This window comes from Lycium barbarum, chromosome 3, assembly GCF_019175385.1.
Source record: "Lycium barbarum isolate Lr01 chromosome 3, ASM1917538v2, whole genome shotgun sequence".
Classification (NCBI taxonomy): domain Eukaryota; kingdom Viridiplantae; phylum Streptophyta; class Magnoliopsida; order Solanales; family Solanaceae; genus Lycium; species Lycium barbarum.
Genome location: NC_083339.1, coordinates 2,932,026 through 2,956,838, shown reverse-complemented (window position 1 = coordinate 2,956,838; position 24,813 = coordinate 2,932,026). Strand labels below are relative to the sequence as shown.

Sequence of the window (24,813 nt, the reverse complement as noted above, 5' to 3'; positions counted from 1 at the left end):
CGGGTGCATCCCTGGCATCCTCGGGGTAACTCCCCTCAGCAACAGCAGGTGGTCTCTCAGCACCTTCACTAGCCGCTGCCCGTTCTTTATCTCCATCCAAGTTGACTACCCCCCGCATGGCTTCTTGCCAATATTAGACAAGCCTATGGCGAGTCCTAACCCAGGAACCTATACCCTCTGAGGAAGAAGCGTCGGCATCACCCGAGGATCTCCGTTTGCAGGAACCAGAAGTAGCGGCCGCAGCTAGCGCGATATTAGTCCGAGCTTTCTCTCGAGAATGGACTCTCCGAGATGATGATCCGCGAACGGGAAAACCTGTAGAGAAGTCTCGTTGAGAGGTAAGAAGGGTAAAAGAGGGAGAAAGAGAATCAAGGAACTTCTTCTTGACTTACCATAGTTCTTACATCTCCAGCGATTCGCAAAAATACTCCTCCAAGTTCTCTCAACCTCAGGGGTTGCGCACAGGATAGCCATCACCCAGCCGAAGAGGTTGGGCATATACTCTTGTTCAATCGGGACCGTTGAGAAAAGAGAGATAGGGGTTAAAGACGATACTTATTCATACAAGATAAAGAGAAGACATAATCATGCAAAGAAGGGATACATACGGGCGAGATTTCCACAGTTCAGGAAAAGGATCAGATGATGCGCGATGCAGAAGATCTGTACGTACTATGACAAATCGATCATGCCAATCCCGGTCGTGGTAGTCCTCGGCGCCGATAATAAGGCCCCGAGAACCTCGAGAGGCCAAGTATATCATCCCCCTTCGGAACAGGCGAGGGGAGTAAAGATGAATCAGGTGGTTCAGGGTAAAGGGAAGCCTAGCTTGGACTACCAGGAATTGGATACACCACACTATCCTCCAGATTTGGGGGGCCACCTGAGCAACTCATACTTGATAACGGCGACAGAATATCTCGATCACTTCGTGGACTGACAAATTAAAGCTTATGGTAAAAGGGTATGTATAAACCATCGACATGCCTGGGGCATGACGAGCAACACTGGCATTCTTCGGAGCCAGAGCAATTTCCACCTCAGGGCCTCATTGGCAATCAAGGCGGACCTGACGAAGAGAAGTCTCAGATATCAGGGAGCGTATCCCCAAGACCGATCTTAATTGTTGGCTTGAACAAAAGTCGTTCGAGAAGTTAAGAATGGAAGGAACAATGTTTGCAGTAGTTGATCCTAAATCGATCTCCTGGTATCGGCGGAGAAGGAGGAGTCAGTGCCACAGTCAGAAAAGGCGTCAAAAGCCCTATCCAGTGGCTCCTCTAAAGGAACAAGAGCTTGATTTTGGGAAGTATACGAAGATGAAGACATGGTTTTCTTTTGGTTAATGCTGAGGAAAGTAAGAAAGAATAAGGAAAAGAAGTTAGACGGATATGGAGAACTTTTTGAAAATGGGAGTATTTTTGGGATGATAGCGAAAAATCCTGATAGGTGCAAAGACAACATAAATAGAGGGAAAGGTGATCATTAGTCTCGATTTACGAAGCGACGGGCCTGCTCCTGTAACTGTCAATCGTAACCTCTGGAACGGTGCTGCCGAATGAATGAATAGGTGCATTAAAACCCTTGTTGACAACAAGTCTAATCATGGTGGGCGTGGCGACGTTTGGCTAGTTTTCCTGCTCGAAATTTGAAAAAGGCAGACTCTTCCATTTCCCGATCTCATGGTTATGGAGAAGCCGAAAAGTGGGGGACTATCTGTATCGGGCAAAAAGTACGTTCGGGCTAGTCCTCATGACCGGAAACTCAGAGAATCTGGGGTATCTACAAAACTGGCTTCTACTCTGACCTATTCGGGTCATGTCTATCAATCTCGATCAGTGTGTCACAACAAAGACGCACGTGGGGCTACAGTCATGTCACATCCCCGAACTTTAGGGTTAGAAACGTCTCTCTTTGGCTTATATAAGGAAGCTTAGGATGGAAGCAAAGGCAAAGCTCCTACCTATCACCATTTGTAACTCCATTATTATTATTTTTCTCTAAGGAAGACTTACAGAACCATCACTTTCTTATCATTTTAGCTACTCGAATCTTATTATATTATCTTTGTTATTTGTGCAATACCACGATCTAAACTACTCCGGACCGGGCTCTCACAAAAAGTTCTCGGCATTGGATTCGACCTACTTGTCTTCAAATCCTAAAAATACAAATCTCTAACTTACTTTTTAGTTAAACCCCGTTTCACGGAAAAACACACATATTAATATATGGCCTAAGCCAAAGATGGTGAGTCCAATTGGACTCATCCCTAAAGCTATAGGTCAACCTTTAGCAAGGACCACCTGTTTTATATCTGCCATTTTCTTTTTCAGTTTTTTTAACTTCCACGAAACAGTTCCCCCGTTTTATTTATTATAATAAAATAATAAGCTAAACCACAATAATACAGATAAATTATGGAAATACAATTGTCAGGTTAGAAGATCCATAGTACCAATAATTTATTAGTGCAGAATTTTCAATAGGCCAATATCACCTAAATAAATGAGAAAACCACAAAACTAAAACGATCAACACATTGTAAATTTTGAGTTCAAATTGAGACTAACACTCCTGACGCCATCAGGGACCTTGTACGGAGCTTTTGATCACAGGAATAGCAGCTATTCTGCCACCTCTTCCAAACTCTCGTAGTACAAAAATTGTAAATTTCACTAACAATACTCTCTCCGCCCCAAAATAAGTGTTACTTTAGCTCTTTTTCAAGCAAGAAAAACAATAAATACAATGTATAATTTACTAAGTTACTCCTATTTATTACTCTGTCTCAATTTAAGTGTCTTACTTTTTTTTTTTGGTCTGTCACAAAAAAATGTTTCTTTCCATATTTAGTAAGTTTTCCAATTCCAACATTCTACTTGGCAAGTTTAAGACCATAAAATTTAAAGGACTACACACATCTTCCTTTATTTTTTAAACTCTGTGCCCAGTCATATTAAGACACTTAAATTAGGACGGACGGAGGAGATACTTTTTGAAAATTCAGGAATACTCCCTCCATCATGGTTACTAAAAATAGTTGCCTCAAATTATCTGTCATTTTAGAAATTCAAGGCACAATTAATTATTTCTTTCTCATTTTGTCCTAAGTAGAAATATATCATTAATGGAAATGACACATAAATTGAATAAACATTTAATGTAGAGATATTATAACTTAGAAATAAATAATGGTAAAAGTAGTCAAATATCTCTGATGATTAATATTTCTTACGGCTACCTTTTTAAGAGTATAGTTAGAAACACCTGCCAACCTCGATCTTAAATTTTTAAAATGACACTTATTTTGAAACAGGTGGAGTATCATCTAATGTATTATAACATCAAAATCTCAGACCAAAAATTGCAAATTCAATTAAAATATACAGGTAGTTTCTACACATATCAGATGAGCAAATTCAATTAATTCATACAGCTCGCGCCACCTCAAAGAACTTCCACCGCCGTAGATGGAGGGTAAGTTCAAAATAGCCCCTTAAGTATGCATTTCACAGTTTTGATCCTTTTAAGTTTACTAAAAGGTAACACTTTTAGTCTCCGTATAATATTTATCAAACTCTACCGGTTAGATTTAACGGAAACAGTGAAAAATAATATTTTATTATAAACACCAAGGAAGTCCAATCAAATTCTAAAAAAAAAAAAAACTAGATTAAAAATATATAGTACATAAAAAATTACAAAAGTTGCACCTCAAAAAACTGCACCGCTAAAGATAAATTAAAATAGCAAAAATTAAAAAAGTTGTACCACTAAATGTGAGTTCCGCTAATTTCCTTTTTTTTTTTTCATAGTTCCCATCAAATTTAACATACAAACTTCATATTTATTTGACATAAATTAAAAGTGATAACTTTTGACAAACTTTAAGAACTAAAACTATTAATTAAATGCCATTTTCAACCAACACTCTAATATAAGGGACCATTTTTGTCATTCTCAACATTACACTGAAAAATAAATTGAAAAGTTGGATACAGGAAAAAGGATAGGCACACGGGTAATGAAAACGGGCTACTTTTGATGGGTCGGGTTTGGGCTGTATATAATGAGTATAAATGGCGGTTTATATTTTGTTTTTCTTCATTAAAGATGGAATATATTTTATGAAAAAAGTGGTCCTCAATTTGATGCTTGAATTTAGAAGCAATGAAAGGGCACCAATGAAAAATCAAAGGCCAAATACTAATAATTAGGAGTTGAGTTATGACGGGGGTATTGACAGATGTGAATTTGAGAGTTTTTAATAGAATATTATATGAAAGATAAATTTAATGATAGAGACTGAATACGACTCTTCAACAAATAAATCTGTTTTCTGGTTAACTATTTCTTAGTTTTTGTATAGTAAGATGAACATATTTCAAGTAAATAGTGTTCTATACCAATTTTTGTATGGTAAGATGAACGTATTTCAAGTAAATAGTATTCTATACCAATTTGTTCAAATAAATAATGTTCTAAGATCCTCTTTTCAATTGAAACAAATATTAACTTGATAGACATTCCCCAAAAGACAACTTTGACAATTTTCATTAATATTAATAGTTTGAAATCCCCTTTTTCCTTAAAAAACAAATTGGGAAATGTAATGAATATAAAAACATAAAATTTATAGTTTTTTTTCCTTTCCTGCAACCAGTTGACGATACCTTAATCAACAAAGGTACACATCAAATTGCTCAATGTCCCCCACATTTTTCTTGCCGTCCCCCACTTAGTGGAGATTTTTTTATATTCTTATATTTTTAAAATTTAAAAGATTAAAAAAATTTAAATAGTAGTAGAAGAAAGGAAGAAAACATACAAAAGGGTAAATTAAAAAAAACAAAAAAAAAAACAAAAAGAGGACAAAAAGAACGAGACCATGAACAATTTTATATTTAGGGAACCGGGTCAATCCGGTCTGCCATCACAATCTATGATAATATCATATCTGTTGTATGATTCTATCATATGTCAATCCAAATACAAATTCGTTCCATTGTACATAATATTAATTCTAAAAACTATAGATTCCCTTTCTTTTAATTGCTTTTGAGAAGATTGTTGGCTAAGGAATCATTTTATTGTAATTAGGGAGTATAACTTAGGAAGACAATGATATTGTGGTCCAAGCTAATATGTCATCATCTCCTTCATCACGTTACTTTGAAGGAAAACATCAAATTGTTTTTTATTATACTTTATCAAGTATAAATACGGACCAAACTAATATTTCTTTCAAGAAGATTGATTGAGGGATGATTTGGTTATAATTAGGGAGTATATCTTAGAAAGACAATGATATTGTGGTCCAGGCTGATATGTCCTCATTTCCTTCACCCGGTACTTAAAACAGAAAACATCAATATCGGATTATATTTTACCAAATATATAATAATACGGATCAAACTTTTTGATGAGTTAATTATAAATTGTTTCTTAATTAAAGAAAGATGTTTGAGGTGATTTATGGTAAAAGTTTATCAAATAAAAGACACATGTGAACGCTTTGGATAAATGGGCAGCCCGGTGCACTAAGCTCTCGATATGCGCGGGGCTCAGGGAAGGGCCGAACCACAAGACTCTATTGTACGCAGCCTTACCCTGCATTTCTGCAGAAGATTGTTTCCACGGCTCAAACTCATGACCTCCTGATCACATGGTAGCAACTTTACTGGTTACGCCAAGGCTACTCTGAAAACTTTGGATGCCAAGCATAAATTGTTAAAAGTGACTAACAGTTTTGCAATTAGTAAAATAATTATACCTAGATAACTTGGACATCATTAACTTGCAATATATCATTTTTATTAAGATTAAAATAGATATGCTTTTTCATCAACATTTATAAGCAAGATATTATATTCTATATTATCTCTTATACAGCATTCTTACTCCATTGATATGGTATATTTTTGAAAAGAAAAAACCATCTCAAGATAACAAAATTATGTGCATGTACTATGCAAAATACTCTCAATTCTCTCAAGGAAAGAAATTAGAAAATTTGGGGCAACACTGATAAATTAACCATTGACCATTATTCAGAGTTATTTTTCTTTATTTTTTTGCCCTTTTTGCCCCAGTGAGATTTGTAGAAATCAAAATGCATTTGACTGAGATTGCAGCTATTCTTTTTTCACCTGGTGATTTTTTATTTTTTTCAACTAACTTTGATACTTGGACAATATTAATTTAGATAGGACAAGTTTCTTCTGTATTTTCCTCTCGCCCTCCTTTTGACTATGTCTGTTGCTTAGGGAATCTATAGATACAAAGTTACTTAAAAGAATAAGATAAAAGCTTGGGACAAGAACTATATCTTGCAATTATCAACTCTTGGATACTCTCTGAAGTTTCTTGAGCTAAAAACAATTAATTGTATGTTTATCTCATTTATAAGTTTAAATTACGGGGCGGAATCCCCTTTCTTGAGCGATCGCTTAATTTAGATAGGACAAGTTTCTTCTGTATTTTCCTCCCGCCCTCCTTTTGACTATGTCTGTTGCTTAGGGGAATCTATAGATACAAAGTTACTTAAAAGAATAAGATAAAAGCTTGGGACAAGAACTATATCTTGCAATTATCAACTCTTGGATACTCTCTGAAGTTTCTTGAGCTAAAAACAATTAATTGTATGTTTATCTCATTTATAAGTTTAAATTGTTACTAAGTAATATTTAATTTTATTTACTTAATTAATTATCACACAACACTCCTCTCATCTATTAGCTTGATTTAAATTGTTCCTTTGTGTGTGTTTGAAGATCATCGGGGGGAGCTGATTAGACAGGATATAGCACAACTTCAGCTTACTGATCACATGACCACATATAAGAAGCTATGGAGGTCGAGGATTAGGGTACGCAGATGGTTAGTAGGTAGCTGAGTATTGTTGCACTTTATAGTTTATATGAGAGAGGTAGGGGGCTAGCCTCTCCGCCCCCTTCTCTATATTAGTAATTGTATTATTTAGTAATCGCCTAGTATTTTGTATTCTTCAATGTGTATTACTATCTGTTGCTTCTTTTGCTTTATACCAATTGCTATCTTGGTGTCATATTTTTCCTGCAATCTTACTTCGTAAATTTTTCTTTTGAGCCGATGGTCTATCGAAAAAAGCCTCTCTACCTTACAAAGGTCCATAAGGTCAGCATACATCCTACCCTCTCTAGATCCTATTGGTGAAATTACACTGGTATGTTGTTGTTGGGGTTTAAAACAAGTCCATAAATTTAAAAATTAGATTTTTAACTAAAGAATAGAAGATGCGATATTGCTTTGTTTTCATCAAAAGTGACAAATTTTATATAGTTAATTAATTGGTGATTACTGGGATTGCATCTTCCCCAGTTAATTAGTATTCTCTATAAAAACTCTCATTGGCCAAACACAGAATTTGTAGATCACTCAGGTTGATTCCTCAATCTTTTTGCTGCTTAATTAGTATCTCAGAACACGACATTTAACTATATATTTGAGAAACTTTGAGTTGTCTTATCAATAATATTTTAGATTTTCATTCTTAATTCTCTTTTTCTTATCAAACAAATATGTTTTGGGGAGCTCATATTCATTCTGGAATTTAACAGGTTGGTCAGCTTTTGGAGGAAAAAACTCAAGGTGGTCATTCAAGAAAAGGTATTAAAGTATTTTATGTTCTTATTTTTTTTTTTTTTAATCATCTCTTGTTTTAGAAACTTTTAATTTTTATTTCTGGGAAATTACCAGATTTCTTCAGTTTCTCTTTAGGGGCTGAGCCACCTGGAAGTAATTAGGGGGTTCAAATGATACCGTTTTCTCATAAAAATTACTTATTCACACACACACGCACACAGTACAAGTTTAATAATAATGCATACATATGGTTGAATCCCTTTGACTTGACATATAAGCGTGATCTAGTCTATTTCTATCAAAGTTGAATCTCATTAATAAAAATTCTGGTTTTATCACTGCTTATCATATTGAAAGGGTAAAATCACAATAATATATATCTTCCTAATGTTTGATTTTTGGTATAGTTGCACCACGCCTTCTTAAATTAGCTCTATCATTCCATTTGAATTCAAGAAAATGTGTTTGTTTCACTGCATCTATGCATTTGAGAAGAAATTGAGAATTTTCATTTCTTCTTTTCCATTGGAAACAAAATTAGTGGCAGTTAATTTCTTAGATATTGTGATAATACATTAGTGGACCTTTTTAAGAAAACATGGTTACATTGGTTGTCAATAATGATACTAAATTAATGGTACCCTTTATATATATCCAATAATTCTTGTTTTGCTGTCGTGGAGGGCTTTTATTTGTCCAAAGAGGATAATATATTTAGTTACATAATAACTAATAAAGTAAGACTGCGTACATAAAACATCAATATGCTTCAACTTTTTCTGAGGCCCCGTGCATATTGTAAGCTAAGTGCACCGAGTTACCCTTTTTGAATTAATCTCAATGGATACTGTTAACACTTCAAAGTAGGCCTGTGCACAAATCGGTTCAATTCGAATTTCCGAACCGATTCAAAATAATTTGGATAATTTAATTTGGATAATACAATTCGATTTCGATTTACAAATGCAATTGTAAAATATTACGGTTTAACGGTTCGGATACTGCTTGCTTCAATTATCAACCGAACCGATCCGAACAAACCGAATTTATATGCCACTAGTGATTAATATGACTAATTTGGTATATGTAATGTGGTGTTGACGGATTTGTATGCTTGCACAAGTTGTCAAGCTCTTGTTTTGCTATTTTTATGTTATTATGCTTGCAAGTTTATGGGTTTTTCTTGGTTAATGTCTTGGTTATAAGGCTGCAAGTTTAGGATCTCATTATTTTTTGTTATGTTTACTCTAAAACTGAAATGAAATAGTTGTTTGTTTAAATTTCGAATAAACCGAACAAATCGATTTGTGTAACCGAACCGAAATAATAAAAAACGAATCAAATTGAACCTAGAATGGATCGAGTTTGGTTGAGAATTTTAGAAAGTCGAAATTCGAAATTTTAACTCGATGATGGCCAAAACCGAACCGAACCGATTCGTGCACAGGCCTACTTCAAAGATTGTTCATCAAATTTCGAATTCTCAATGAAAGTTTTACACTTTTAATTATCGTTTGGTTTTAATTACTACTATTACATGACTTGCTTGTGCAAGTTATTTAATACCTTCTTTAAACCATTAAAAAACTTATGTGTCAAATTCGTGTAATTATTTATCAAAGAACCTAATGATTGATTAAAAACCTACCTTTCTTAATCAACTTGATTCCCAAATCTTTACTTAACCACCTGTCAATGCAGTACTGGATGTTATGGATTCTTGCCTCCATTTATAGGTCAAATATGATGAAAAAGAAAATTGCAAGAAAAGAACAAAAGTTTTTTTAATTAATTAAAGCAGACCTGAAGAATCACAACCCTAATTTTTTTTTTTCCTTTGACATGCAGGTTGTTGTTGAAGAAAGAAAAAGGTGATAATGGAGTATGAAATTTTAGGTTTGGTCCTAATTTTAATTGCATGGGTAGCATGGGCTATGGTGACCGAGCGGCAACAACGGCGGCTGGAAGAATACGGGCGGCTGCCGCCAGGACCACGGTGGTGGCAACTAGTGACCAACATTTTTCAGTCAGGTTTTGCACCTCATGTATCATTTGCAAAACTGGCCAATATACATGGTCCTATAATGACTCTTTGGTTAGGTTCAATGAGCACTGTGGTTATTTCTTCAAATGAAGTGGCACGTGAAATGTTCAAGAATCATGACATGGTGCTTGCAGGTATGACTTTCATTCTTCAAGTAACGACGATTTCAGCTTATAGGTACCTAGACTATATATGGATTTTTTTTCTGTATATAGTTGAATTTGCATCTTGATCTCCCATGATTTTCACCAACTATACACTAGACTATATGTGCACGTCCTTTTTTGTATTTAGTGGAATTTGCAACTTGATCTTTCTTGATTTTCACTATTTTCATCAACTGCTAGACCACACTCCTGGGTGCTTGCAGATAGGATTTTTTTTGGGGATAATAACACAATTAGTCCCTCAATTATTGAGAAATTTTAGTTTTGGTCCTTGTGATATTTTACTAAAATTATTTAACCTTTGATTAACTGAAAAATATGTTTTTAGTCCCTCTATTTAGGAAGTATGTTATATTTGGACTATTTTTAGAACTATATTACCGTATCTTACGTATGAAATAATAACACAAACTTATCATAACAAATGCGAGTAATTAATTAGTGGAACTGTTAAACTTTATGGTAAATTTGTGAATATTCACTAGAAACTAGAAAAGGATCAAAAGTTCACGTTTTAATTATTTCAAGTTAAATGTACTTAATCAGATATTAGAAGGACTAAAGTAAGTATTTGCCTATAACTGAAGGACCAAAAGTTCTTTTATAATGGTGATATCAACTTGTGTTTACCTCGGCTTTTTGTGTTTTTTTATTAGAATATGTTGAAACTTGAACCCTCCTCTTCCATTATTTTCATATGTTTCATTAGTTAATAAAACTATCTTAGTAAAATTTAACCGCTAGGCCACACTCTTGGGTGTCGCAGGTAGAAAGATTTACGAAGCCATGAAAGGAGATTTTGGAAATGAGGGTTCACTCATCACTAATCAATATGGTCCACATTGGCGTATGTTAAGGAGATTATCCACGATGGAGTTCTTCGTTACGAGTCGCCTCGACGCCATGAGAGGTGTACGTACAAAATGCATTGATCAAATGGTTAAATTCATGGAAGATGGAGGGAACAATGGCACAACTTCCATTGATGTTGGGAGATTCTTTTTCTTAATGGCTTTTAACTTAATTGGAAACCTTATGTTCTCAAAGGATTTATTGGATCCAAAATCGGATAGAGGTGCAAAGTTCTTTTACCATGCAGGTAAGGGGTGTCAAATAGGAGGGTCAAGCTGAATTTGAATGAATTAAAATGTTACTTAAGCTGAGATGAGCTGGGTCAAGATGATCTAAAGAGGGACCATCAAAATAATAGGTCATAATCCAACCAGCTCAATTCTTACAAAAATGTACCGTTGGTCAAACTTAATTACCGGCAGTAGCCCAAATATTTAAAATTAATACACTGATATGTATATTATAAGTATAGTATATGTATATTTAAGTATAAATATACAAACCCTATACATTTGCTGGCTAGATCACCCAAAGGTATTAAACTGTAATTTTCCTTTCAAATTTCTTTACTTATTTGACCTGCCTAAAGGTTACTTGGTCTTAGATGAGATGGGGTCAAGATGGGATAAACAACAGGTCATGAGCCAACCCGCCCAACTCTTATCATATTTTAATTTCTTTTTGTTGGTTTTCTTATAATTTCTTTAATTACTAGTCCTTTTTTCAAAAAAAATGTTTTGGCAGGGTTCCTTATGGGTCAATTTGGACATATATTTAGCTCAAATCAGCCAAACTTTTAGATGGACTAAATTGGACGAGTCAATACATGATGGGGTTAATAAAGATCATTAACCTGTCTAAACTTGGATGGGCTAGACAGGTCATATTTTTATGGGCTAATTTTGTCATCCCTACATGCAGGAAAAGTTACCGAGTTTGCAGGAAAACCTAATATGGCAGACTTTTTTCCTATGTTGAGATGGCTTGATCCACAAGGTATTAGGAGAAAAACACAATTTCATGTGAAAAGAGCATTTGATATCGCAGGTGGATTTCTTAAAGAAAGAATGGAAGATATGGAAAATGGTGGAGAGAGGAAGAAGGATTACTTAGACGTGCTTCTTCAATATCGTGGTGATGGCGTGGAGGGTCCTTCTAGATTTTCATCTCGAACGATTAATGTCATTCTTTTTGTAAGTACTCTCTATATGCTCAAATTTTTTGAGATCAATGTGCTAAAAGCAAAACTCTAATGCATATTCATTGTGATGATAAATTAATCTCTTTACGTGGAGTCTGTAATAACAAAATATTTTTAAGTTTGACTTATACTGATTTTATAAAAGAATTCGAACGATAAATATATTTTAACATATTATATAACAGATAACACGTCTTATTTTCAAGTTACTAATCCTTTCTTTTTTAATAATTTTTATGAACAACTCTATCTAGCTATCTTTTAGGTGATCTTATTAGAATATTGAAGTTTTACCCATAATTCTATTGAGTTTTTCTCTTCTTTTCTTTCTTTGAATAATAAAAGAAACACTACTAAAAAATCTCTGTTTTCCCACTGATTTCCTGCTGAAAAATGGTCAGTGCTATTTTTCACACTGAATGTCGGTGGGAAAACTTAAATAGTAGTGTTTTCATACGAAAAAAGTATGCAGTTTCTTAGTGTTTTAGTGAGAACTTGTTTCTCATCATGCGTTTTTTCAGTGAGCTAGTTCGATGAAAATAAGGTAAAAAAATCGTATTTTATGGCATAAATTTCCCACCGAATATCGGTGAGAAAAACATTTGCCAGGAGTGTAACCTAATCGGCCATATGAAAGTTTGCTCATTAAAAATGGAGTTTCTTTTACGATTTGAAGTACAGTTGACAATTTTCCATGATTTGGTCACATGCCTCTTTGTCCTATATATTTATTTGGTGGTTAAACGACTCCAATAATAATTGTTATTACCCAACGATTTCAAATTTAAAATATTTCCTCGATCTTATAGAATATTGTTTGTGCCAACCATCGAATCGTAATAATTATTTTGTTGAGCTATACTTCAGGTGGTGGTTCTATTTAATAGGATTTAAAGAAAAAACCTCCAGTCAACCATTTGACTAAATGGGAACTAATGAAATTTACAGACAAAAAATATTGAATTTAAACGCTTACACCAAGTAAGGAAATCACTCTCGAGTTACGGGAATGAAATCTTGGTTTAGTGATTAAAATTCCCTCAAGTAAACTTAATTGACAAGGCAGTCATTTATCTTTGGGTTAGATTCAAAGTAATTTCTTAAATATAATCCTGAATAGTTTTGGTCCTTTAAGTTTTTTAAAAGTGGCATATCTAGTTTCCATCAAGTATTTTAACAAACTCTGTCAGTTAGATTGGAGGAAAACTATGAAATAAATTTAACCAGAAAGATCAGGAATATTCCATCAAATGCTAGAAATCACAACACAGAAAACTGCACTAAACACCAAAACTAGACCAAAATAAACGGAAGTTGTACCAAACTCTAGAAAATAGACTAAATATAGCAGAAATTGCAAAAACTACATCTCCAAATGTGCATTCCCTTGTTTAAGAGTTCCCATCAAATCTGACAGACATGGTTTGTTTTATATTTGACGGAGATCGTAAGTTCTTACTTTTGACAAACTTAAAAATTCAAAACTGCTCACGATATATTTAAGAGACTACTTTAATTTGAACCTACCACAAAATAAGAGACTTTTTATTACTGTATCTTTAATTTCTAACTGCTAGTGTTAAAAGACTTCAATATCTCTTAATTGGTGGTATACAATTTTTCTCTTTAAATATTACATATGCTTGTTATTGAAGATATAATTATGTATATAAAAATTGTGTTTTCTCTAAATCTATCTTATACTCTATCAGTAAATAGAAGTTAAGATTAAAGAGATTGACTTGTCCTTTTGTCAGGAGATGTTCACAGCAGGAACAGATACTACTACAAGCACATTAGAATGGGCAATGGCAGAGCTCCTCCACAACCCTACCAGCCTCCAAAAAGTCCAAGCTGAGCTAAGAAGAGTTATTAACCCCTCGAATAAGGTAGAAGAAGAAGACTTAGACAAGCTTCCATACTTAAACGCGGTGATCAAAGAAACCCTAAGGCTTCACCCTCCGCTTCCATTCTTAGTCCCACACATGGCCATGGATTCTTGCACAATGTTAGGTTATCACATCCCAAAAGAAACTCAAGTTCTTGTTAACGTTTGGGCGATAGGAAGGGATCCAAAGACTTGGAAAAATCCACTAGAATTTATGCCTGAGAGATTCTTGGAACTTAAGATGGTGGATTATAAAGGTCAACATTTTGAGTTTATTCCGTTTGGTTCTGGTAGAAGGATGTGTCCTGCAGTTCCTCTTGCTTCACGTGTGTTGCCTTTGGCTTTAGGGTCAGTAATGCACAAGTTTGATTGGGTTTTAGCTGATGGGGTGAAGCCAGTGGATTTGGATATGTATGAAAGAATGGGAATTACTTTAAAGAAAGCAATTCCATTGAAGGCTATACCTATTGCATACAAAGGGTAACAAGGAAAATCACTAATAATAATGTACATTGATATGTACAAAGGGCTATTTCTAAGATACTAGATTGTGATGAGGAAAAAAGCTGTGTAAAAACACAAAAAGAAAAAGGACAAAAGAGAATAAAGATAATTTACAATGTAATTAAATTGTAATGTATCATGTTGAGCAAGATGCAATATGTTATTTTTGGCTTACTTTGAGATGTCCTTATATACATTTGTATACTTGCTAGACATATTAGATACTTATGTGGTCACATAAGGAGTGTTATGCAGATGTTTCAAATATTTGATAAACATTGGTCCATTAAAGACATCTTTTAGTCCATTTGGATAGTCCCTCTCATAAAAGCCCATTAGAACAAACTTTCATTTAGGTAAAAATAAAAAATTTCAATCCCAATGGGAGCAATAGTTAAGGAACTGGATTATTTGCACAATATAACTCATTTTAGGCTACTCTTTTAACTTTTGTCCCTATTAGCCTGATATGGAAACTCCCTAAATACGAGTCATAAAAATGTAAATTTTGGTAGTAATAAATGGTTAGAAAACTATTTTCCTAGCACAGGCAGGACTTTTACAGAGCGCTTTCATGGATTTAAAGAAGCTATGACTTCATCAAACGTCAGGGGCGGATGTAGAACTGGTAAATACTTATCCGGACTGGGTGTTTACACCAAATCATATAAATTTGCAATAGTTAAGCGATTTAATGAGGTGTAAATGCAAATAGGTTATGATAGAATTTGGAATTCGCTCAAACTCATAAATGAAAACGTATTTTAAGTTCTAACCATCTTCTTTGATTATTTATGTTTTGTCAAAAGTTCCCTCCAGGGGAAGTATCATATAGGCCAAAAGGTACATATGTGTGAATGAATATTGGAATATGTAAATGGTAAATACTTACTCTCATTTGGTGTTTATACCAAGTCAATAAATGCATAACATGTGTTTGTACATAGACATTTAACACTTAATCATGGTTTTGTACATAGACTTCTAATACTTATTCATGGTTAATTAACATGCATTCTCATACCACTAAGATTATTTAACTATTTCAAAATTTACATGATTTAGTGTAAACAAGCATATCTACTACCAATCTCAGAGACTTTCAACCAAACCAATAGTACAAGTTACGGGAGAAAAATTATAAATACACTTAGTTAATTTAAGGTTTTTTTTGGTATGACTTTCAAAGGTTTTTTTTTTCCCTTGCTGTAATTCCAATACTCTCCTCCATGCTAATGGATTTAGGAGAAACCCTATGAGGAAGCTCCCAATTGAATTCATGAAGCAACGATCCAAACGTGAAATTCATCATGCGATGACCTAAAGGAAGGCCAACGCACATCCTTCTGTCCACACCAAATGGAATTAACTTGTAAATTCTGCACCTTAACATCTACTAATTTCGAGCCTAAAAACCCCTCGGGCTTGAACTCTGAAGGGTCGTCCCAACAGTCAATGTCTCTTCCGATTGCCAGAACGTTCACGAGTACTTGAGTCCCATGAACTCTGTGTCTTGAATTGCTCTTCTTGGAATTAAGAAAGGGAGTGGAGGATGTAAACGTAGCAAATATTTCAGCACGGCTTGCATATAGGGTCTGTCTATGACACATTCTTCGAACTTTTTATTAGGACCAATTACTTGTGAAATTTCTGATTTCACTTTGGTCATTGCTTGTGGATGGCGCAAGAGTTCAGCCAATCCTCCACTCTATGCTGCTGCTAGTTATCTCTGTTCCAGCTAGAAACATTTCCTAGATTTTCACATCGAAAGCAAAACTTAAGATGCGTTTAACTTATATACATCGTCCATGCAAAGAAAGTCTTACACTATTAAATCACCTGATGTATATTTATAGGTAACTAGTAATTGGCTCGCGCTCCGTGCGGTTATTAAAATCTTATTAAATTTATGAAATTAATCCCTATTATTAGCTTAGATGATTTGTTTCGATAAAGAAAATGATACATTACAATAATAATATGCATAAAAAATTGAACTAATATGCTATAAGCCTTAGATTAACCGAAAGAAAAGAATTACAAAGAAAAGGAGCAACAAAGAGAAATAAGCACAAAAATAAAAAATTATCTAAACTTTTGTTTGATAAACACATAATAATTCTATTGAGATGAACATATAACAATGAAAATAAAATCTATCTTTAAATAAGTTGTAATACTACAACAACCTTCTATATGTATATATATCTTTCCTTCAATATTCTCCTTAAATCTTCTATTGATCATCTTATTTGTACCATCCTTCAACAAAATGTATAGGGGTGTATATGGACCGGATTGGTTCGGGTTTTTCAAATACCAAACCAAATCAATTGTGGTTTTTAAATCTATAAACCAAATCAAATCAACAAAAGTCGGGTTTTTCAACCTCGAGTTTTCTCGGGTTTTTCGGTTTATTCGTTTTTTTTGGGGGGGGTGGGGGGGGTGGGGGGGTGGGGGGGTGGGGGGGGGGGTTTACCGGGAAAGTCTTCATACAAAATATATAGCTTGCACTTCATATTTCTTTAGTCCTATTATATTATCTAGTTAAGGTGTTTCTTACAATAACACAAAATGTGAGATGAGTAATGATAGTACTAAAATATTCAACAAAAGAGATAATGAAATCACTAAGCCAATGAAAATGATCATAATCTAAAAGTAGCAAGTCATGTTAAAATAAGTACAACGAATAAGTACTAATCACATGACTAAATATTAAAGAAAAACTAAATTAAGTTATGTATTCACTATCTAAACCAATGCAAAACTAAGAATCGATATCCAACATTATTGTTATTTCTAGTGTTAGAATTGAATTTCTTTTGTTAGTTTAATATTTATTGGTTTTGATTTGAGCTTTATTTGAGTTACTAACATCTATGGGTTACAAAACTTATTGGACCATTCAAAATTTTAAGTCCAAGCTTGAAATAATATGTTAAAAGACAAAAACTATGAAAAAAGTTAAGAAATGTTTATAAATTACATTATAAATAAATTTTTTTAAGTATATAATATTTTAAAATTTATATACATGTAATGTCGAGTTGGTTTGGTTCGGTTTGACATTTTTTAGTAAAATCCAAACCAAACCAATTATGGTCAGTTTTTCTTTTCCAATACCAAACCAAACCACTAGTTAGGTTTTTTTCTCGATTTGACTCGGGTTATCGGTTTGGTGCGATTTGTCGGTTTCCTTCGTACACCCCTAAAAATGTGCATTCAATGATTTTTCTCATTCGCTTTCATCTTCTAAAACTCCTTGCCCATGAACTTAAGAAAATAAAATTCAAAAAAAGAAACTTAAGCAGCAAATTTCAAATCAATTGAATGAAAAAAAAATACTAAGAAATAAATATATGCGTGGAGATTCCAACGTTTCTTTTTAAACTATAATTCAAGGTTGTTAAACATAAACTTGCTTCAAATGTCTTAAGGGCGCCACATCACTTTTCTATTGCTCACAATTATATATTTTTTATTCACAAAAAATTAAGAAAGTGAGATAAAATAGAAGTAATTAATGATGAAGTAAGGTAGAAAAACAAAATTTTATGGATTTAAAGAGATTTTTGAATCGGTACGCTATCACTTTAATTGAAGAGTTGCAATGAGTTGGGTGCTTTTTTGGAGAATTTTGTGAAGGTGTGTACCATCTTTAACAATGCTAATTATGGGGAAGTTAATGCGGCCTATAGATTAGTTTATCTCTCTTAAAAATAAAGCAAAAACGAGACCTTCTCTCTCTATACGACCGACAACGGTAAAAAAGCCCCAACTGGGCGTCTGCAACCACTCGCCGTCCCCCTGGGACGCCGGAGATGACGGAACCGGCGCGTGGCAATGAAATTGCCGCTAACAATCCTACTGCGACTACACCTACGGGCCAAAATCTCTCTAACTCCACTTATGCAAAGGTAATTCAAATCCCTAAAACTCCCATCTTGAAAGAAATCCGATTAGGGAACCCGGATGTCACCGGCAAATACACCACTCACAATGGAGTACCAGCTGTGTTATTCAACAACGATGAATATTATGGGGTTATGTCCGAAGAATGTGTTCACTCTGGTCGGGAAATTTATTCGAGCCAGACCTCAAATTGAAAAGCTACGAGCAAGATTTGCAGAGATAATTGCCGTTAGAGGTAAAGTTACAATTGGTGTTTATGATTATCGCATTGTCTTTATCGAATTTTCCAACGAGGATGGTTTTAAGACAGTTTGGTATAGACGCTTTATTGAAATTGATGAACAAATTATGTGGTTAGAAAAATGGACGCCGGAGTTCAAACCCGACGAGGATTCTCCGGTAGTTCCAGTTTGGGTTCTATTACCGGGCTTGCCTTTTCATTTACATACTTGGAATTATGTAAAACAAATAGTTGCCCCAATAGGAACCCCTCTTATTATGGATGCTGCCACTGAGAATCGAACCAGGCCAAGTATGGCGAAAGTGAGAGTCGAGGTGAACCTCACTAAGACTCAAATCAACTCTATCTTCATTGGTACCGAAAATGAGAACTGCCCTCGTAAAGGGTTCTATCAAAAGCTGGAATACGAGAATGTCCCCAAATACTGTACTCATTGTTGGATGTTGGGTCACTCAATAATCCAATGTAGAAGAGTTGGAAAGAAAATGCAAGGGAATCAGATGGCTGTTGTGGCAGTTCAGACCAGGCAGAATCAGGACGAAAAAGGAGAAACACACTTACAAAAATTGAACACAGAACAGATTCAGCAGAACAATGATGTGGCTGGAACCAGTACTGAATCAGTAGAACAGATTCACATCACAGATGGAAAGGCACCAAATACGCCAACTGTGGCTGGAACCAGAACTGATCAGGAGGAAAATGATGGCTTTATTGAAGTCACCAGAAAGAGGAATAAGAAGCTTTTAAATACGAACAAGATTCAGGATGGAAAATATCACACAAGAGTGACCGGGAAAATGGTTATTCAGACGAAAAATGACAAGAGTAGCAATGATACAAAAGAGGACCATGAAAATGCCAAGCAAATAAAAACTACTGAACAGCCGTGGCACTCGAAACAGGGAACAAAGCAGAGGGAACAAGAGCCTAATTTTCAGGCCAAAGGGCAATGGACTACAGCAGCACAGAATCGACGAAAACAGAAGGCAGTGGCTGTAGAGCAACCTGTCAATTTAGAAGCACCCGGAGTTGGCAAACAAGGGATTCATATCCATGGTTTGTAGCAAACTCAAAAAGACAACAAAGAACGAGAAATCAAAGCAGCAGGAGCCAAAAGCCAAAAACTGGAAAAAAAAAAAAAAAAAAGGTTACCGCTGCCAGATTCCTTAAGAATATGCTGTGGGAAAAACCGAAAACAAAAGCTGGTAACGAAAAAGAATACATTGAAAAACCCGATAAAGCTTTAGATGGAGACAAGTCGACAAAAGAGCAATGCCAAAACAGTTTGGAAGTCAATCAAGGCCGTGAAGAGAACAACACAGTTGATAGCCAAAGTAGCAGCTCTAAAGGAAAACAAAAAGATCATATGTCCCCTACTACAACTGATACCGAGTGTTTACAATTAAAAGGAGGCAGAATAGAGATTGATCTGGGTAGCATAGAGTACATTCCTCCTGGAAAACATGGTTCTGATTTAGGTAATAACTCTGATCAAGAATATTGTTACGACACCAGTGAAGAACAAATAGCAGGAATATCCTCAGACGAGGAGGTTCCTGATAGTTTTCTAGAGGTCTCTGAAGAGGAAGAAGCACAAATCCTTGATAGTCTAATCGAAGTATTTGCTCCAACTTCAAATGAAATCAAGGACCCGATCACACAAGAAAAAGAAGAAGCTATCTTACGACAAGGTTTGTCACCAAGAGGTAACAAAAACAAGAAAGGTAGAAAGAACAAAAAGGGAAACAACAATAATTTCCCAGAAAAATCGGAACAATCTGATAAGGTTGTATTTCCCCATGAAATTCCTTTATGATTAAATACATAATATGGAATATTAGAGGGATAACCTCCAAGGGTGCTCTAGACAGACTCACGAAGGTTGTCAGACTTCATAAAATTGATTTTATAACTTTACAAGAACCTTTTCATAATAGTAACAAAATAGAGAAGTTTAGGAGAAGGATTGGTTTCGATCATGCCATCTCCAACTCTCATAGTAAAATTTGGATTTTCTGGAATTCTAACTATGTTTGTTCAGTAGTTTCCAAAACCAGACAACAGGTGACTTTGCAGGTACACTTGCAGGGAAGCACTGATAATTTCTTGATAACAACTGTCTACGCCAGATCTAAAGCAAACAAAAGAAAGTATCTTTGGCAAAAGTTAAGAGATTTAAATTCCATCATCGATGGCCCATGGGCCATCGGAGGGGATTTTAACTCTATAATGGAAGTCGAGGAAAAGAAAGGGGGTGTTCCTTTTAGATTAAATACATGCCTTGATTTTATAAACTGTATGGATGATTGTGGTATGACTGATGCTGGTTTTGTAGGTAATATTCATACATGGTGTAATGGGCGAGGAGGGACCGAGAGGATCCATATGAGATTAGACAGGTTGCTACATAATGAAGAATGGAGTGCTAAATTCCCAAATATCAATGTGGAGCATTTATCCAAAACAGGTTCCGATCACAACCTACTCCTCGTCAATTGTTCCGACGACAACCAACAGGTAATCAAATACTTCAAATTTCTTAATTTTTGGACTGATCAAAAAGAGTTTCTTCCTTTGGTTAAAAAAGTCTGGGATACAGAAGTGTATGGCAATCTTATGTGGAGATTACAACAAAAGCTGAAAACTTTGGCTAAGGAACTTAGTAAGTGGTCTAGAAACAGTATTGGGGACGTTTTTTAAAATGTCAAGAAATTTGAGAAGGAAGTTTCAGACGCTGAAACTGCTTACTTAAATTCCGATTCTGATAGAATGCTGCTTAATAAGGCTAAAGCTGAATACATCAAGTGGTTGAAAATGGAAGAGTCTATTTTAAGACAAAAAGCTAGAATCAAATGGGCAGAAGAAGGGGACTCAAATACGAAGTACTTCCACAGTAACATCAAGGCTAGGAGAAGAAGAGCTCAAGTCTATAAAATTAAAGATCAGAATGGTCAATGGGTCGAAGGGAATCTAAATATTTCCAAAGCTGCCATCGATCATTTCAGCGAGTTATTCAGTGCAAAACCAAGGGATAGGGATTTGAAATTTATCAGAGGTTGCGACAACCTGATCAGTACTGAGGACAACGCCCTATTAGCAAAATATCCCACAGCAGAAGAGATTAAGACGGCAGTAGATTCTATGGACCCTAACAGTTGTGCAGGGCCTGACGGATTTAATGGTTTTTTTTTCCAATACTGCTGGGACATCATCAAAAGAGAGGTAATCTCCTTTGTTCTCTCCTTCTTTCATGGGTTTGACCTTACAAAGTACTATACTCATTCTTGTTTAACACTGATTCCTAAGGTCACCTCACCTGATTGTTTTTCTAAGCTTAGACCTATCAGTCTTAGTAATTTTTCAAACAAAATACTGTCTAAAATTCTTGCTTTAAGAATTAACAATATTTTGCCTAAGATCATTTCTGAGAATCAATCTGGCTTCGTTAAAGGTAGGCAACTCACCGTGAATATTCTGTTAACACAAGAGATTGTTCATGGTATTATACCTAACTCTGACAGTTGCAATGTTGTTATTAAATTAGATATGTCTAAAGCTTATGATAAATTGTATTGGAATTTCTTAATTTCTGTTCTTAGAAAGATGGGTTTTGATTTTTTTTTATCAATCTAGTTTATAGGTTGATCTCTAACAGCTGGTATTCTGTAATTATTAATGGTGTTAGATATGGGTTTTTTAAATCTTCTAGAGGCTTAAAACAGGGGGACCCTCTATCTCCTGCTCTTTTTATTATTGCAGCCGAAACTCTTTCAAGAGCTTTGAATCATCTTAATCAAAATGATAGGTTCATTAATTTCTCTATGCATAAAAAAGGGCCCCAAATTAATCACCTTAGTTATGCTGATGACCTTGTGCTTTTCACTTCTGCCAATAAGTTTTCTATTAAGCTCATGATGAATTTGCTAAGGTTGTACCAAAAGGCTTCTGGTCAGGAGATTAATAATGATAAGACTTTCTTTCTCACCCACAGTAAGACGAACAGGATTTATAATAGGAGGATAAGAAGGTGGACTGGTTACAAACAGTCTTCCTTCCCTTTCACATACTTAGGTTGTCCCATATACTGTGGCACGAAGAGAATCTCTTATTTTTTTGACATTTCCAAAAAGATCCTTAATAAGATTGCAGATTGGCAAGGAAGACTCTTATCTCCAGGTGGTAAGGCTACCATTATTAAGCATGTTCTTCAATCTCAAGCTCTTCATATATTTGCTGCCTTAATGCCACCGGTTACATCTGTATATGAGATTGAAATGCAATTTGCTAACTTCTTCTGGGGAGAGAAAGATGGTAAAAACAGCTATCATTGGTCCTCTTGGGATAACATGTGTTACCCTACCATAGAAGGGGGCTTGGGTTTCAAGAGTCTTCTTGATATCTGTCACACTTTTGCTGCTAAAAGATGGTGGAGATTGAGAACAGAACCTTCATTGTGGGCACATTTCATTAAATCAAAGTATTGCCAAAGAAGCAACCTCAACTCTAAGGCCTTTGCTCCAAAAGATTCAGTTGCTTGGAAAGAATTGCTTCATATTAGAGATAATATTGAAGCCAACATCAATTGGAAAATTAACTCCGGTAACAGTCTGTTTTGGTGGGATAACTGGACTCATCATGGGTCTCTTTATCAGATTTTAAACCCTTCGGCCAAGCCTGGTAATGTGAAAGTTAACCATTTCTTATTGAATCAGCAATGGCAGATTGATGATAATCCTTTTTCCTTACCAAGGGACACTCTGAATCTAATCAAGAGTATCCCTATCGGTAAGCATGATGAAAAGGATCATCCTATCTGGAATCTGAATAGCAATGGAGTATTTACATGTTCCAGTGCTTTCGAATTCCTTAGGAAGAAGGAAGTTGCCCCTCACATTTATAATTTCATCTGGATAAAAGAAATTCCTTTCAAGGTTTCCTTTTTCATGTGGAAGCTTTTAAAGAAAAATCTTCCTCTAGATGTCAATCTTACAAGATTTAATATTGACGAAGGTGCTAGTTGTTGTTGTTGCAGGACTGCATGTATAGAAACTGGGAATCATGTTTTTGCACAAAGTGAGATTGCCAAACAAACATGGAAAATCATGACCAGACCACTGGGGATCAGCATTACTGGTTACACTGTTCAAACAATTCTCTGGCAATGGTGGAGACAAAAACCAACAAATATTGTTCACAAATTCCTTCTACTTATCACTCTAATGATAGTATGTTGGGAAATTTGGAAAGCAAGGTGCACTAAGAAATTTGAACAAAAGAATATTACTGCTTCTAATATATGCTTTCAATCTGTTTTTCAGATCAAGGTGGCTATAAGACAGAAATTCAAATCCATAGACTACACCTGGAACTGGAGCAAAGTTTGTTTCGAAGCGGAAAATTTCAAAGCTGTGATAACCAGTAAGATGATCAGATGGATCAAACCTACAGGCAACACTTGGAAGCTCAACACAGATGGAAGTTACATGAAAAATCAAAACAAAGCGGGAGCTGGTGGTATTGTTAGGAATAGAATTGGGAATATGGTCATGGCATGTGCATATCAAACCCAATTCTGCACTAACAATTATAGTGAAGCATATGCAGCTCTAGTTGGAATTTCTTGGTGTGTCAATCATCCTTTCGAAGTCCTTGAGGTAGAATTGGACTCCAAGATAGTGGTACAAATGATAGATGGTTCCTTAAAACCTCCTTGGAAGTTATTGGACATTATAGAAAACACTAAGGCAAAGATGGCTCACAGAAATATCTCGATAAAGCATTGCTTTAGAGAAGGGAATGAGGTGGCGGATGCACTAGCAAAATACGCAACCCAAATTCAAGACCCTAGAATTTTTTTGAATGAAGGTGACTTGCTAACGGAGGTTAGAGGACCGCTCATAATGAATAAACTTGACTTCCCCTCCTTTAGGAGAAGAGTTAAAAAGAACTCAGGCTGGTGCTTTGAACCACCGTGAGGCGACTTTGATGTTATGCATTAACTTCCTAAGTTTCAATGCATTAGTATATTGAATAGTATATAAATGTAATCTTAAGTATGGAGGTAAGGTGCCATGTCCCCCTCCAATGTAACTATTTTTTGTTCAATCGACATGGTAGGGGTCTGCCAAACCCCCCATCACTATGATGGTGATGGTTTCTGGAAAAAAAAAAATGCGGCCTATAGTGAATTATGAGGGGGTCATTGGATTTTATTAAAGTATTACCTAATTCAAATAAAGGAAATTTAAAGCAAAAACATTGAGGTAAAAGATAAATAAGAATTTCGTTTTTAGATTTAAATAATTCTCTGAAAATAAGGGGAGAGAGTATATTATTTGAACACTTACTTTCCTCTCCAAACAAGTTAAATTCCCA

General features: G+C 35.0%; 2 protein-coding genes across 2 annotated transcripts; both read left to right on the top strand.

The window, feature by feature from the left end:
* The first annotated feature begins 7,527 nt into the window (after positions 1-7,527).
* On the top strand, positions 7,528-14,494 carry LOC132633658 (iridoid oxidase). The gene is made up of 5 exons (XM_060350187.1): positions 7,528-7,647; positions 9,472-9,801; positions 10,601-10,933; positions 11,608-11,879; positions 13,645-14,494. Exons 2-5 carry the CDS (start codon positions 9,501-9,503, stop codon positions 14,257-14,259), a joined length of 1,521 nt encoding a protein of 506 aa, XP_060206170.1. The 5' UTR covers positions 7,528-7,647; positions 9,472-9,500; the 3' UTR covers positions 14,260-14,494.
* A 5,118-nt stretch (positions 14,495-19,612) lies between these two features.
* On the top strand, positions 19,613-24,413 carry LOC132634404 (uncharacterized). Its single transcript, XM_060350663.1, has 5 exons — positions 19,613-20,144; positions 20,774-20,955; positions 21,148-22,007; positions 22,124-23,663; positions 23,757-24,413. Exons 1-5 carry the CDS (start codon positions 19,613-19,615, stop codon positions 24,411-24,413), a joined length of 3,771 nt encoding a protein of 1,256 aa, XP_060206646.1.
* The last annotated feature ends 400 nt before the right edge of the window (positions 24,414-24,813 follow it).